At 40.3% G+C, this 16137-nt stretch overlaps 1 protein-coding gene across 1 annotated transcript; it reads left to right on the top strand.

Annotated features, from left to right (window-relative positions):
- Nucleotides 1-15364: 15364 nt before the first annotated feature.
- Nucleotides 15365-15857, top strand: LOC131309498 (uncharacterized). Its single transcript, XM_058336121.1, has 2 exons — nucleotides 15365-15493; nucleotides 15558-15857. Exons 1-2 carry the CDS (start codon nucleotides 15365-15367, stop codon nucleotides 15855-15857), a joined length of 429 nt encoding a protein of 142 aa, XP_058192104.1.
- The last annotated feature ends 280 nt before the right edge of the window (nucleotides 15858-16137 follow it).

The following is a 16137-nucleotide window of genomic DNA, read 5'->3' on the forward strand; positions in this document are numbered from 1 at the left end:
TGTAATTTTTTCTTTTTAGATTCATCTTGTACGTCATGACAAAGCAATAATCCTAAAAAAAAAAAATTCGACAAAAAACTAACAAATGCAAAAAAAAAAAATATTGAATAAGGACAAAAAAAAAAGCCAAGTGGCTTATTTAGCCGAAGGAGCCCTAAGTAAATTTCTCCGTATCTATAGAAATTTCAAAATCAATTACTGCAATCTAAAATTTATTTCCACATCAATCGCGAATACTTCCAAAAGGTCTAAAGAGTAGCTTGGGAAATGTGGAGAATATGGTACAAAGTCAATAGATGGTGATCAAAATCAATAAGTCAATTTTTTTGTCTTTATTAAAAAAATGAATTTCGATTGTAATTTTTACTTTTTAGATTCCTCTCGTTATGACAAAACAATAATTCTACAAAAATCGATAAAAAAATAACAAATGCAAAAAAAAAAAAAAAGGACAAAAAAAGAAGAAGAAGCCAAATGACTTATTTAGCCGAAGGAGCCCTAAATAAATTTCTGCGCATCTACGGAAATTTCAAATTCAATTACTACAATCTAAAATTTATTTCCACATCAATCGCAAATACTTCCAAAAGGTCTAAAGAGTAGCTTGTGGAGAATATGGTACAAAGTCAATAGATGGTGATCAAACCCACCCCCCCCCCCCCCCCAACTTTGTTATTGTACATTGGAGATCAGTTGCAACCCAAATGGCAATAGAGAGGAGCCGTAAACTCAAATATTTTGGGTTTGAAATTTGACAATCTCTTGAGGGCTGGTCGCAAAAAAAAGAAATCTTTTGTGAATCTCCTACTCTCGATGTAGATGGCCTCCTTTTGATTGGACCGAGAAGGAAAATAGTCAAGGTGCACGTAAGTTGATCCGGACACTCTGATCGTGGATCAGCTGCTTGATGCTCTCATTTTTCATATATTCGCACCTCTTCATTTTCCAATATTTATGAGATTATTATCCAAACGTGTCACTATCGAAACGTGTCAACATTACCAACCCACAATGGAATTTTAGTTAACTTGTTCTCACTTCTGTTTAGCTAACACGAAATTTGGCTCCAGGTACACTACAAGAAAAACGAAAATTGATGACAAAAAAGTGGCGACAAAATTTAATTTCGTCACTAAATGAGTATATTTGACGACGAAAGAATAAATTCGTCACTGTGTTGACAACTTTCGTGATGAAATAATTTTGTCAACAATTATGCCTGTTTAGCGACGAAAAAAATATTTTCGTCACTAAAGGTACTCATTTGGTGACGAAATACATTTTTCGTCGCCAAAAGCTTAAAAAATGTGATGAAATTTTTTTTCGTCGCCAAATGAGACCAATTTAGTAAAGAAATATTTTTTTCATCACCAAATGCTTAACTTTGGTGACAAAATTATTTTTCGTCACCATTTTAACGCTTTCAGCGACGAAAAATATATTTCATCATCAAATAGGTACCCTTCGTGACGAAATTTATGAATTGCGCTTTGTCACTAAATGTATTTCGGACATAACTCTTTACTAAACACTTTGATTGAGATAATTCAAATTGGGTTTGAACAATAACTCAATTGCCTACAACTTTCATGTTTATCAAAATTGCTAATTTTAATGTTTAAAGGTTCAAAATTATATTCAAAATACATTTTCATGTTAAACACATATGTTATATATTAGATATTTCAAATATTTGTTGAAAAGTGTGTGTAGTGCAGTTGGTCGAGCTTGTGTGAAAAAACTCATGGGTCTTGGGTTCAAAACCCAGCAGGAGCAAGAAAGAAGAAATTTTTTGCAACGAAAAATTTCGTCACCGATTTCTTATATTGGTGACGAAAATTTCCGTCACCGATGTGACCCATCGGTGACGAATTTTTTCGTCGCCAAAAAGCACAATAAGAGAGGAAAAAAATTTCGTCACCAATTATTTACTTTTTGGTGACAAAATATTTCGTCATCAAAAGACACTGTAGGTGACGAAAAACAGATTTCGTCACCAGGTAGGAATCCTCGACAACCTTTAGTCGACAAATTTTTTTTTGTCACCTATATTATTTGTGACGAAAAACATGCAATTTGTAACGATTTTCATTTGTCACCCAATGTAATTTTTCTTGTAGTGGTAATTTTTGGACCCAATTAAATCTCACCACTTGTCGCAACGTGAACTCTTCTCATAGATTGAGCTCTTCTCACGTCGCAACAAGTGGCGAGATTAAATTGGGTCCAAAAATAATTGAAGTTAAATATTTAATTTCCAATAGGTTAGTATAAATAAATTCTCAAAAGAAGAAGAAGAAGGGAATAGTAACAGGAAAGGAAAGAAACATGTTAATGATTGAACTTATCAAGAATGTATAGAATTGAAATGGTAATATACGACTTCCAATTGGTAAAATTCCTATGGAAGGGATAATCTTATCTCATTCAAAGTGTAACATTCAAAATTCAAAATTTGCCATGATTTTTGGAAAGCAAGCTAATTTTGTTAATCTCCATATTAGATAGGTATTAATTGATCTAAAAATAGTTTAAATGATGGGGAATGCTAGGTACAAAGAAAACTTACCCCGAAAGTACCCCGAAAACAACAATCAATGGTTGAGAATCACTTTGATGATTATGTCACACACATCAAAGTGAATCTCAACCACTAGTTGATCTTTTCGGGGTACTTTCGGGGTAAATTTTCTTTATTCCTAGCATTTCTGTTAAATGATAGGCTAACTTTTGAAAAACTAATAAGTGTTCAATTCTTAAAGGAAAATGATATTGGCACTCCAAAAATTGATACTGGCACTTCAAAATCAGTGTAATTTCAAAGCACTTTCCTTTATTTTTTGGAGTGTCTGCATCAATTTTTGGAGTGCCAATATCATTTTCCTTCTTAAAAAGAAGATTTACAACTAATTATTCCATCCTTGAATTATGGGATTTTGATATCCTCTTTCGAAATGAATGGAGTATAAATGGACCGACCGGGTAGTTAGAGAAAGAGTAATTTTCTATTCATTATTTAGTATTTGCCAAGGATTTCTATGATTTCAATCTTTTGCATATTCAATTTTTTTCATGGATTTCTACGGTTTTTATTTTTTAAAGTTTAGCTGGGATCTTTTTGAGCAGGCCAAACATCAACCAAAGGTAATGGCTTGAATATAATTGGTTGTAATGTTTGTGTGGGCTACCTGCCCAACGGGGGCGCCGTCCGATTTTCTTTTTCCCAAAATACTCGCAGACGGCGCATTCAATTTGGAGTCGCCACCCGAGGTACCAAACTTGAATGACATCTGTTGCTTTTATTTGAAAAAGGCTTTATTTCTTTTTACCAGTCCTTCATAACCAAAGACAATGTGGGTTCGGGAGCCAGGTTATGTGCGGGGAAAGGTTTTACGGCACCCTCCTCGCCTGACACGAGGGCCGGTCTCTACTTAGTGCTTGTAGGATTTCGAAATCATTTTGTCTCTTAACTTTTAAAACAAGTAGGGAGGGGGAACAATAAATGCGATTGAAAACAATAAACACATTACAAGTGAGTGTATGCTTGTGAGCAGTGTACAATTTATGGTGATAACCATGAGATGGCAGAATGTATAACAAAACAGAATACTGCTACTACAAACACTATTGAGCACTCAACTGTGGACCTAAGCGCTCAAGAACTGGTCTTGAGCGCCTAGGTCCTACTTCCTTGCAGGCTTTGAAACAATTACTTTGGGTTTTGGAAGGACCAGTGCACACTCAAAACAAAAAATAACTTAAAACAAATGCTTACAGTAAATAAAACCGAGGCTAGTCTGAAAACCACTCTTAAGCGGTCAAGAACTAGTCTTGAGCACTTAGAAGTGCTTCTGAACTCAGAAGTTTTGAACTTCCCTTTTGTTTACAGTAAAGGCCGACTGGACTCAGGGTCAGTACAAGGAACTTACCTAAGTCCAGTGGCTCCTCTCAGGGTAAGAAAACAGCGCCTTAAAGAAGGTTTTCTACCTTTTCTTGGCTAGAACAATGCTCCTTGTGGATGAATGCTTGAAAACAGTGGTTGGTGACTGTTTTGTTTTAGAAATTTGAAGTGATTGAGTGAATGAAGGATTTTTGGAAGGTTTGAAGACTTTTGAGATTTTTTGGGTTGGAAGACTTGAAGGAAAACTGATTTTGGGTGGTTTCTCTTTCTAAAATAGAAAATTACTCACACATTATGCTTTCTTTTTTCAGGAAACATGGCTCTCTCATGGCCTCCCCCTCTCTCATAACATTGCATGTATTTATAGAGGTGTTTGAAGGTGGAAATTATTACAGTATTAGTCAAGCTTGGGAGACCCAAAACGTGGTCTGGAAGCAACAGAACGTACCTGCTGTCTGCGCAGGGGAGCATTCTACAGAAAAATGTCTGACATGCATGCCTGACAACTGCAAAGAACTTTCACCTGAGTGCTCAAGAGTGAGACTTGAGGGCTCAAGAGTGGTCCTGGGCGCTCATGTTTGACTGGTCAACACTCAGGTTTGACCTGAGCGCTCAAGTTTGATTGCATAACAGACCAAAACTTTGCAGGGTCGCCCCGGGCACTCCCGAAATCCATTTTGTACGTGATTTAAAGCGTTGGAAAGCTAGTTGAGTTGGCTTTCAAACCCAATTAGTTTCATTTCATTATCATTTGTACTTTAAAAGATGTGCTCATTCTACCCTTAGCGCGTCAAGAAAGAAGCTTATTTTGATAAAACGGGTGTATCTCCCTCTTTTAAAATTGGACCGAGGCCTGCCTTATATTGATAAAAATGGTTTTAAAGCACTAAAAGATAATGGATGCCAAGGTTGTTTCGAAAGGTCTTGTTCCTTTGTTTTGAAAAGCAAGAGAAGCAATGCTGCTTCTAGCCTTCAAGGATGTTTTCCCTTTTTTTCATCATCGGGAGGTGTAAAGGTATTCTAGAGGGTCGAAATTAGGGTGTCAACAGTTTGCTCAGTTTGAAATTTCTTTGGGTTGAATAATCTGTTGTATAGTGTGTGCTCGGTGTGTATATTTTCGACTAATCTTAATTGTAGCTAATTATTTCATCCTTGAATTATGCGATTTTGATATCCTTTTTCAAAGTGAATAGAGTATAAATGATGGATGGATTGGGTAGTTAGAGAGAGCAATTTTCTATCCATTATTAGTATTTGCCAAGGATTTCTATGATTTTACTCTTTTACATATTCAATATTTTCCATGGATTTCTATGGTTTTAATCTTTTACAGATTTGCTGGGGATTTTTTGAGCAATCCATACATGAACCGAAGGTAATGGCTTAAAAATAATTTATTGTAATGTTTGCTCTGTGGGAAATTTCTTTGAGTTGAATATAATCTGTTGCACTATTTGTTCGGTGTGTATTTTTTCAGCTAATCTTAATTTCTTTGGGTATGTTTTATATTACAAATTGGAGAGGTAAGAAGGGGCGATTTGAGATTGATACGTCTAAGATTACATACAGTATTTTGATTGACATTTTGTTTACACCCGTTTTTGCCACCTAATCTTAGGCAAGTATTTGAGGGCCATTTAATTGTTGCTTAATTAAATTGGGCCAAAAAGTAAAGATGTATTGAATTAAAATTAATGGGCCAAGATGGTTTTGATTGGGCCCGATTAGTTTTAATCCAATCTGGTTATGCTTTGAAATCAAGGACCATGGGTCGTATTAATTATAAGTTCAAGTCAAGGCCCAATCAGTGAATTAGGCTTTGTATTCACAAGGCCCATTATCATTTGTTTTGAATCTGATAAAGACCCATGAGGAGCAAAAGAACGAAGAAATGGGAGTGGCTGCCACATGGCTATTTGACTTAGTCAAATTAGCCCATTATTCGTTAATGCCCACAGAAAAAGGGAATGAGGTGGCCCATGATCTTTGCCAACTCCCAGTAACTTCCCACGATAAAGAGAATTACATGGGCAACTTACAGCAACTGCCCATTATCCCATAAAATGCACAAGTGGAGGAATTACATGGGACACGTGTAATCACGAGAACAAGGCCAGCAAATCCTTTTGCATGCAATGCCGTGGCCTATAAATACTAGAAGCAAAGAAGAAAAAAGGGTTCACACACCAATCAAGCTCAACGCTTAATACCAAAACCTTCCCAGCGAAACAACTATCTCATTTCTCCCTCATTTCTATCTCTCTTGTACCCCAATTTTGTTATTACGACATAACAAAGTTATTCCTATCTCTCTTGTACCCCCAACTTTATTATTACGATTTAATAAAGTTATTCTTACGTTGTTACTTCTTTTCCTACACGGTAAGGAAATTATTAAGTCCTCGCTTGTAGAGGCAAAACCACGGACCTTCACTGCAATCCAGCCCTTAGGTTGCAGTACTATCGCCTTCATGGTTGAGAAGCCAGAAAAGGGGCACTCAGTCCTTTACATTGGACGCGACAAGTCCTGGCACGCCCGCTCAGTCTTTGAGCCATTTCGGAGCCGAAACAGTTTTTGGCAGCCCCAGTGGGACCCTAATCGTCTAAGGGTTTTATTATGGCAAGTAAGCAACAGCAGCAACAATCGGATCCACCCAACCCGGATCCACCACAGAGTCCTGAGGGAGTGGCAGTCGACGTGTCATTACTCGAGGAGGCTGGTCCTCAGATCAGCGCTCAAGATCTTAGCGACGCTACCGACTGCGTCAAAAATTATATGTTTTTGGCAGGACGTGAGATCTCCCGCGACGTAACACATTCAATTTCACAATCGTTCTCTCAGTCCTTGGAACCTCTGACCATAGCAGTCAATAAAATGGTTGTTACGCTTACAGAGAGGCTACCGCTCGCTCCTCATCAGCAGGGCTTTCCACAGTTTGGTGTTTATGACAACGGTCAAGACCAAGCTGGCTTATTAGGGGTACCTCCCCCTCCTCAAACATTCTATCACGCTACATCATCCAGCAGCCCTGCACTCGGGGGGCAAAAGGAGAAAGGAGTCATAATTGGAGGAGCCCAGTCACCTCCAGTAAATGATGATCAAAGGTTTGTTTTGGTTGAAGATCTAAACAAACCTGATAAGACGAACAAAAGGCCTTTGCAAGGAGGCCAGGGCTCTGGAAAAGACAAAGGAGTTACTCATACTCCTCAAAGCTCTGATACTCAGGGGGCAAGTCCAGGCCAGAACCAACAAGCACAGGAGGCACACCCGCAGCCGCCTCCTGTGCCAGACCTAGCTATGGGAAGGGATCAAGTCCTGAACTTGCTCCAGGAGCAGTTAGGGCCTGGTTTCAGACCTTTGGGAAGGCCAATGTATAGGAAGCCTCATACCGAGGAGGTGGATAATACACCTTTCCCGAAGGGCTATAGAGTTCCAGAATTTCAGACCTTCAATGGTGAAAGCGCACAGTCAACAGTGGAACACATTGCTAGGTTTCAAGTTCAATGTGGAGAGGCCGGAACCATTGATGCCCTAAAATTTAGGCTATTTCCCAATTCTTTTACGGGAACAGCCTTTACTTGGTACATCAACTTGCCGCCTAACTCCGTGCAGACCTAGGCACAATTAGAGGAGATGTTCCACCAGCAGTTCTACAGGGTAAAACCAAAAGTGACGCTGGCATACCTGTCGTGTTATCGTCAAACTCATCTAGAATCCGTGGAATCCTACCTCTTACGTTTCAAGACTGCTCGATTCAAGTGCAAGATAGTCCTTCCAGAAGCCAAATACGTGCGTATAGCATTAAACGGCTTGGGCTTTGAAATGAAGAAGAAATTCTATGGGACGGAATTTAGAGACTTGTTTGAATTGTCCTCTAAGGCCTCTCAATATGAAAAGTTCTTGGCAGAAGAGCAGGACAGGAAGACAGCATCCAAGGGAACGTATTACCGTGACCCTAATTACGAGGTTGCTGCAGTTGAAGTAGAGGCAGACCCAGACGTGGCAGTGGCTGAAATCATCAACAAAAAGCCATACGTTTGCAAGGCCTTTGTCAAGATGGAGCCCACAAAGCAGCCAATCCAAAACACCTTTAATAGGCCAACCAGGGCCTATACTTTTGACGTTGGTAGGGCTGAAGCTATCTTTGATCAACTCCTGGCCGGCAAGCTGCTCAAACTACCCTTTGGTTACGAGATTCCAACTCCGGAAGAACTGAAGGGCAAAGATTATTGTAAGTACCACAATTCTTGGAGTCGTACAACTAATAACTGCATAGTATTTAGAAATGACATCCAGGACAAAATTGACCGGGGCAGTTCAAGTTTCCTGAAAAGGTCAAGCAGCTCATAGGGGTTGACAGCAATCCTTTTCCCTCTGGGCTGGGCACAAATATGGTCTCTGTAGACAGGAGAGGAGTGCCTAGGTCTGTTCCTAGGCAAAAGATAAGTTTGAGAGCACCTTCCAGAGCAGCTTACAAGTCCAACCTAGGCAGGTACTGGGATCCTTATTATGACGAGAGGGATTTCAGGACTGAACGGGTCAGGAGGTTTGAAAAGCAGAATTCATGGTGGTCCAGATCTACGAGGGTGAAGAAACCAGAAAGGCCAACCTGTTCCATGATATGCACGGAGTGCGGTCACCATGCCAGTCCTAGTAAACTAGCCCTGAAGAGCATTATCGTGGGAAGGACTGAACCAAGGTCTGAGAAGTCACACAGGTCTAAAGGAAGAAGGGTTGTACGTGAATCTGTGTTCAACCGAATTCAGCCAAGGTTGGTTAAAGTTGAAGAAGAACTAGGCAATTTAAGGATTTTTGCTCCTTCCAAGGGCAAGCCAAGGGTTGTGAGATCTCCAGTCACTCCTCCAGATGAGTGGCATAGGGTTGAACACCCAAAGTTTCCCTCTGAACCTCTACCTTTGTCCAGATCTCAGAAGAGGCGCTGCCAACGATTCAGGCAGGCAGTAAGAAGGGCTGAGGAAGAAGTAGATCTTTTGGACGACCCAATGATTGAGGATGATCCTAAGGGGAAGTCAAAGATGGAGATCCTAGTGGAAGAGCCTGTGGTCGAAAAACCTAAGGCTAAAAGAGTATACAAACCTTTGGAAAGGACTATGGAAGAGGCTATCGTTGAGCCTCCTCCAAGGACTTTACCTAAGAAGCAAATCCCTTCGGGTAAGACGTATAAGGAGGCTGTTACCAAACCACCTCCAAAGCAAGTAATTGTATCCAAGAAACAACCTCTCTTGGAAAGAACTCTTAAGGAGGCTAAGATTCAGTCTCCATCAAGGCAAGTCACTTTGCTCCAGAAAACAGCCCTTGAACCTAGAAAGCAAGACTGCGGGGGCAAGTCACATCTGAATCCACAGGCCAAAGAGTTCAGACCTAAACATGGCCCTAATATGCAATGCAACATGGTTATGATCTTACCAGCAGATTTGGAAGCCAAAGACAACACTCCAACAGCCATGGAGGGAGATGTTGTAGAGATGGGGCAGACAGTTGAAATTTTGAACGAGTCCTTCTCTGTAGGACTGAATAGGCCTTTAGTGATTGTGCTAAAGGATGAGCTTGAAGGGAAGACTGACGATCGGGCAGCTAGTGTGATCTTTGAAAGACCAAGTCTCAAGATGAATAAACACATCAAGCCCTTGTACATCATGGGTTGTCTTGATGGAATGTCAGTCAATCGTCTCTTAGTGGATAATGGGTCAGCAGCCAATCTCATTCCTAGGTTCATGATGCAAAAGCTTTGGAAGACTGATCAAGACCTAGTCTCCTGCATTTCAACTTTGAGTGATTTCACTGGGAAGGAGACAGCTTGTCAAGGTATTCTGATCATGAACCTAACAGTAGAGTCCAAGACCTTAACAACACCTTTCTTTGTTGTTAATTCACACTCTTCTTTCAACGTTCTGTTGGGGAGAGATTGGATTCACTCTTGCCTGGCAATTCCCTCAACCCTTCACCAATGCCTTATTTTCTGGAATCAAGACGATGTGGAGGTGATATGGGCTGACTGTAGACCTTTCCAGGCCTCTAAGAATCATGCTGAGGCACATTTATACGATGAAGGGGTGGGTCCAATGAAAGTGGCAGGCCTTGACAAGTATGGCCGCCACAAGATAGCTCTTATACACGGCAATAAGTCAGCGGAAGAAGTAAAGGCACTTTTTCAAGAGTTAATCAGTCCAATGATCACAGAGTCAAGTAGGCCGATTACGACTTCACTCAAACGCCTTTCTCAATGTCAGTAAACCCTTCAGAAGAAGAAAAGAGTGCGACCCTTCACGCCACACTGTCAAAGTTCGAAGCCTACTTGCTTGAAAGGAGGCTGATGGGTGTTCAAGAATCAGATGAAGATCATTTGGCCTGTGCGGCCGAAGTAATCAATGAAGATGAAAACCTGGTTGAAGATCTGGACGAAATCAGACTGGAAGACCTCGAAGCAGCCCCAGCCAAGTTGGATGATCTAAAAGCTGACGTGCAAGATCCTTTGGAAGAAGTTATGTAACGCCCCGGGAAAAAAATCAAACTTAACAAGGGCCAAAGATGCATAAATGTCGCGTTGAAAAGTCAAATCTTCGTCAAACATAGGAAGGGTTGACTAAAATAAAAGACTTTTCTTTCTTTAAAACCTTGAGGCAATTTATCTTCGGAAAAAAAAAGTTATCGTAACGAATATATTTTTCACAAAAGTTTGAGAAGTTTCCCATACTATGAAGTATGAATATGATATCTCACCAATCTTAAACTCCATAGAACCAAACTATCTTGCTTTATTCCCATAAGTCTTAAGAACAACATATTCTTTCCATAAAAATAAGTTCTACAAGCCATTAGGTGGGCTTCAAAAATATGATTACATAACCCATAGTTTTACAGTTCCAAAATAATAAAATAAGGTTTCGATTCCACAATCATACTACAAAAGACATAATTACAAATCTGGCCTAATGGTCTAACATGTTTCATTACCTATGCTAAACAAACAACAGCACAAAAGGAAATTCACATAGCTACACTTCACTAAGTTCTCGGCGTCTCTTTGTCACCTGAAATGGTTAAACAACATGAGCCGGGGCCCGTAGGAAATAAGACTAAACCAAATAATATGCTCAAGTTTAACATAAGTGCCATGAAACAAGCCGAGCAAAAAAAAAAGTGCCATGAAACAAGCATAATTTAAAAATCCACACATAATTCTCTCAAGTGTCCATAAATTTACCATTTTACCATATTAATGACCGCACACTTTCCCCAACTAATCAACCTAGCCCAACATTCCTCGGTTTAACTCAAATTCATAGCCATACACTAACTCTAATATCTAACCGAGGATAGCCGGGCACAAGTACCACCCCATGAACCGGGGTAATCGGGTACAAGCACCACCCTCACAAACCAAGGGTAGATAGGTACAAGCACCACCCTTGCATCGGGGTAATCGGGTATGGTGTACCGCCCCAACAATTTTCGGTCTTTCACCGAGGAGCTCGCCAAGCCCAGCTTGCTTTTCTTAGGTGCACCACCTAGATCTAGACCAACATAATTTGAGCACAATCATCTCAACCTATCTCACCAAACGGGATAATTCATATCCAAACATCGTCCGCATAATTCCCTATCGAGTATCAAGCACTAAGCGTCCAATAAACTTCAAACACGCATAAACTCTTTCATTAACACAAATAACCTTCACAAGTCATAAAAATAAATCACAAAGTGCAAGAGTCATAATTTTTGCATCTCAAATTAAACTTAATTGCTCAAGTAAGTATTTTCCTTTTTCTCTAAATGTTAAACACGTAGCATGGATACGAAGTCTCAAATAAATTTCGTATATTCCCAACGCTAAACAACTCTACACTTCAATAACACATAAATTTCAAGAATTTAACAAGTATCAACAAGAACTCATACTCTTTATGTGAGATCTTAAAACCCTAACACAATTTTTCACATAATCTAAGGAATATTCATGTTCTACAACAAACTCACAACATTTATACTAAAAATGAACATATCAAGAGGGTTAGTCATGTACCCTACCTCAAAAGAGCCAAATTTCGAAAAAGCTAGGAACTCCAAAGTTGGCCGATCGAGATTTTGTTAGGATCAGTGCGTAGCCCTTTGTCCGTAGATCAACTTTTCCCCTTGCCTTTTTACGAGATTTGCGAGTCTTGGCCTTCGATTTTGGGTTTGAAGCATAAGGGTTTGTATAGAGTTGTAGAGAGACAAAGAGGCGTAGGAAATAAGAAAAGGGGCTGCGGGAAAAAAAAATGAGAACGGGGTTCTCTGATTTTTTTTTGCTTTTTAGTGCAAAAATTACACTAGGGCCCTTTCAAGTATCTCACTATTGCACCATCGCTCACAAGTTGCATAACCATTACACTAAGGACCCTATTGCCATCAATTAATTACATAACCAACTTCAAAGGAGCTTACACACACAGTCCACGGCCCACGAACTTGAACACAATCAACCGAGTACGCTTACACATGTATATGCACCTATATACATAAAACAAATACCCATGGCTCACAAAATTATTAATACTTACTCCTGACCGCATTATTAAATAAAATAAATTAAAATTAGGGACGGGGTCTCTACAAGTTAACTTGGGAGATTCGGAGAATCCCAAGCCTGTATATATTAGCAAACTTCTCCCAGAAGATGTCAAGGAAAAGTTTATTCAGCTCTTAAGGGAGTTCAAGTCCTGTTTCACCTGGACTTACGAGGAGCTTCCAGGTCTGTCCAGAGACCTAGTGGAGCACAAATTGCCTATTCAACCAGAATTCAGACCTTTCAAGCAACCGCCAAGGAGGATGTCCAATGAGGTCTACCTACAGGTCAAAGACGAGATCGAACGACTTTTCAACGCTGGGTTCATATGTACAGCCAGGTATGTTACTTGGCTCTCAAATATTGTGCCAGTCCTAAAGAAGAATGGCAACGTTAGAGTATGTGTAGACTTCAGAAACTTGAATTTGGCATCCCCAAAGGACGAATATCCAATGCCAGTTGTAGATCAGTTGGTGGACGGAGCTTCTGGTCATAAGGTTTTGTCCTTCATGGATGGACATTCTGGTTACAGTCAGATCTTCATCGACGAGGCCGATACGGCTAAGACTGCTTTTAGGTGTCCTGGAGCCCTAAGAACCTTTTAGTGGGTCCTAATGCCCTTCGGCCTAAAGAATGCAGGTGCTTCGTTTCAACGTGCAATGAACGCCATATTTCATGATTTCATTGGCCGTTTTATGGAGATCTACATCGATGATATCGTAGTCAAGTCTCAGTCCTATGATGAACATTTGGAACACTTGAGGAAGTCGTTTTCGAGAATGCAACAGTTTGATTTAAAGGTAAACCCCTTAAAGTGCGCATTCGAAGTCTCAGCAGGTAAATTCCTTAGATTTTTAGTTCACAACAGAGGGATTGAGGTTGACAAGAACAAGGCCAAAGCAATCATGGAAGCAAAGCCTCCTACCACCAAGAAGGAGTTACAGAAGCTCTTGGGTTCTTTCAACTTCTTGAGAAGGTTTATCTCAAACCTAGCAGGAAGGGTTCAGGTCTTCTCTCCACTCTTGAAGCAGAAGGACCAAGACATCTTTGTTTGGAAGCCAAACCATCAGAAGGCCTTTGATGAAATCAAAGGCTATTTAGCTCAAGCTCCAGTCCTTATGCCTCCCATCAAGAACAAGCCGTTAAAGCTCTACATCTCAGCAGCTGAGGGCTCTATTGGAGGCCTTTTAGGTCAAGACAATGCTCAAGGAAAGGAACAAGCGGTTTATTATTTAAGTAGGTTGTTGACTCCTTTTGAGAGGAGATACACCCGTATTGAAAGGATATGTCTTGCCTTGTACTTTTCAGCAATAAAGTTGAGGCACTATATGCTTCCTGTTTTGGTTTACATTATGAGTAAAACAGACCTAGTCAAATACTTGCTTTCTCGGCCAATTATGAGGGGCCGAATTGGCAAGTGGTCTTTAGCTTTAATGGAATTCAGTTTTCAATATATCCCTCAAAAAGCCATGAAGGGCCAAGCCTTAGCGGATTTTCTCGCTGATCATCCATGCGTGGATATTGATGATGAACCTGAACAAGGACTGAACGCTCTTGAAATAACACTCACTCATTGGACGCTGCTTTTTGATGGATCAAGGACTCAAGAGGTCTCAGGCTGTGGGGTAATTATCATCTCTCCCCAAGGCCTGAGGACCGAATCGTCTTTTCAATTTGATTTCCCATGTACAAACAATCAAGCCGAATATAAAGCGGTTGTTATAGGCCTTGAAATTCTTAGGGATCTAAAGGCTAGAGAAGTGCAAGTTATTGGGGATTCAAACCTTGTTATCAATCACTTGGCAGGGACATTCAAATGCTATAGTGAGGACTTAGCCCCCTATTATATGGCAGCCATGCAATTAATCCAAGATTTTGATAATGTCACGGTTAAACACGTCTCAAGGAGTATGAACACTGAAGCCAACAGGTTGGCTCAGGCCTCCACAGGCCTGAGGTTAGCTCCAGAAACTATTCGCAAGATTATCACAGTCCAAAAGAGATTGTTACCTTCTATAAGGAGAAGAGGTCTAGGACTGGAGGTATTTACTTCTGATTTCACGGGAGAAGAGTCAGACGATGAGCCCAAGAATGATTGGCGTACACTTATTATTTCTTTCCTCAAAAGGCCCCATCATAGAGCGTCTAGGAAGGTAAGGAGAAGGGCTATGAGTTATGTCCTCGTAGGTAATGAATTATACAAGAAAAGCTTTGAGGACGACTTACTTCTAAGGTGTTTAGGACACCCCGAGACAATGAGGGTTATGAGTGAGGTCCATGAAGGAATCTGTGGAGCTCATCAATCAGGGATAAAGATGAGATGGCTAATCAGAAGGTATGGATACTATTGGCCAACCATTTTAGAGGATTGCATTCGTTTTTCTAAAGGATGTGAACCTTGTCAAGCCCATGGCCCAATTCAGCGTGTTCCTGCAGCTGATTATCATGCTGTGGTCAAACCTTGGCCATTTAGAGGTTGGGCCCTGACGTAATTGGAAAAATTTATCTGCCCTCTTTGGGAAATCATACTTACATCTTGGTAGCGACAGACTATTTTACTAAGTGGGCAGAAGCAGTGCCATTAAAGTTTGTGGATCAACAAGAAGTAATCAAGGTGATCAAGGAAAGAATCATCCATAGGTTTGGACTCCCTGAACACTTGGTTGCAGATAGGGGTACAATATTTATGGGAGAACAAGTAGTCAACTTTGCTGCCCAGCAAAACATCATCATGTCCAACTCTACTCCTTATTATGCACAAGGAAATGGCCAGGTCGAGTCCACTAATAGGACTTTAGTTAATATTATAGAGAAGATGGTGGAAAATAATCCAAGGGCTTAGCACGAGTTACTTTCTGAGGCTTTATGGGCCTACAGAACTTCAAAGAAGGAGGCTATGAATATAACCCCTTATATGTTGGTATATGGACATGATCCAGTCCTACCAATGGAGGTGGTGATGAAATCAGCAAGGATAGCATATCAACATGGCCTCACTCCTGCGGATTTTACTCAGGCTATGTTGGTAGAACTTGAAGACTTAGATGAAGTTAGGCTTGCTCCAAGCCCTTGACCACATGTTGGTTCAGAAAAGAAGAGTTGCTAGATCTTATGACAAGCGTGTGAGAAAGAAGAGCTTTTCTGAAGGTGACTTGGTTTGGAAAGCTGTATTTCCTTTGGGGGAAAAGAATTCAAGATATGGTAAGTGGTCCCCGACCTGGGAAGGTCCATACCAGATTGCTCAAGTCCTTAGAGGTAACGTGTATCTTCTTATGGACTTAAGTGGTGGTCTGTTTAAGCATTTAACAAATGGAAAGTACCTAAAACATCATTATCCTACTGTGTGGGAAATGAAAGGTTTTGGAGAAAATATTGTTAATATACCATAGAAAGATCTGTCAACAAGGCTTGAATGGAGGCCGTAGTACCTGTCATGCAAAATTCATAAAGGCCTCAAGTTCAGGCCACATATCATCAAATCAAACTAGTACCCTAGGCCAGTTAAAGGAAAGTTCCAAGCCAAGCGGAAAAGGGACAAATTTAAAGTTATTACAAGCCCAAATCGAAAGGAGTAAATTTTAGAGGACAAGACCTACAAGAGGCCTTCAAGGCTATTTTTGAGATTCTCACAGGAGGTGTCAAAGCTAGCAAGCTGGACTTTAAGTGTTT

The sequence above is a fragment of the Rhododendron vialii genome, chromosome 12a (genome assembly GCF_030253575.1).
Source record: "Rhododendron vialii isolate Sample 1 chromosome 12a, ASM3025357v1".
Classification (NCBI taxonomy): domain Eukaryota; kingdom Viridiplantae; phylum Streptophyta; class Magnoliopsida; order Ericales; family Ericaceae; genus Rhododendron; species Rhododendron vialii.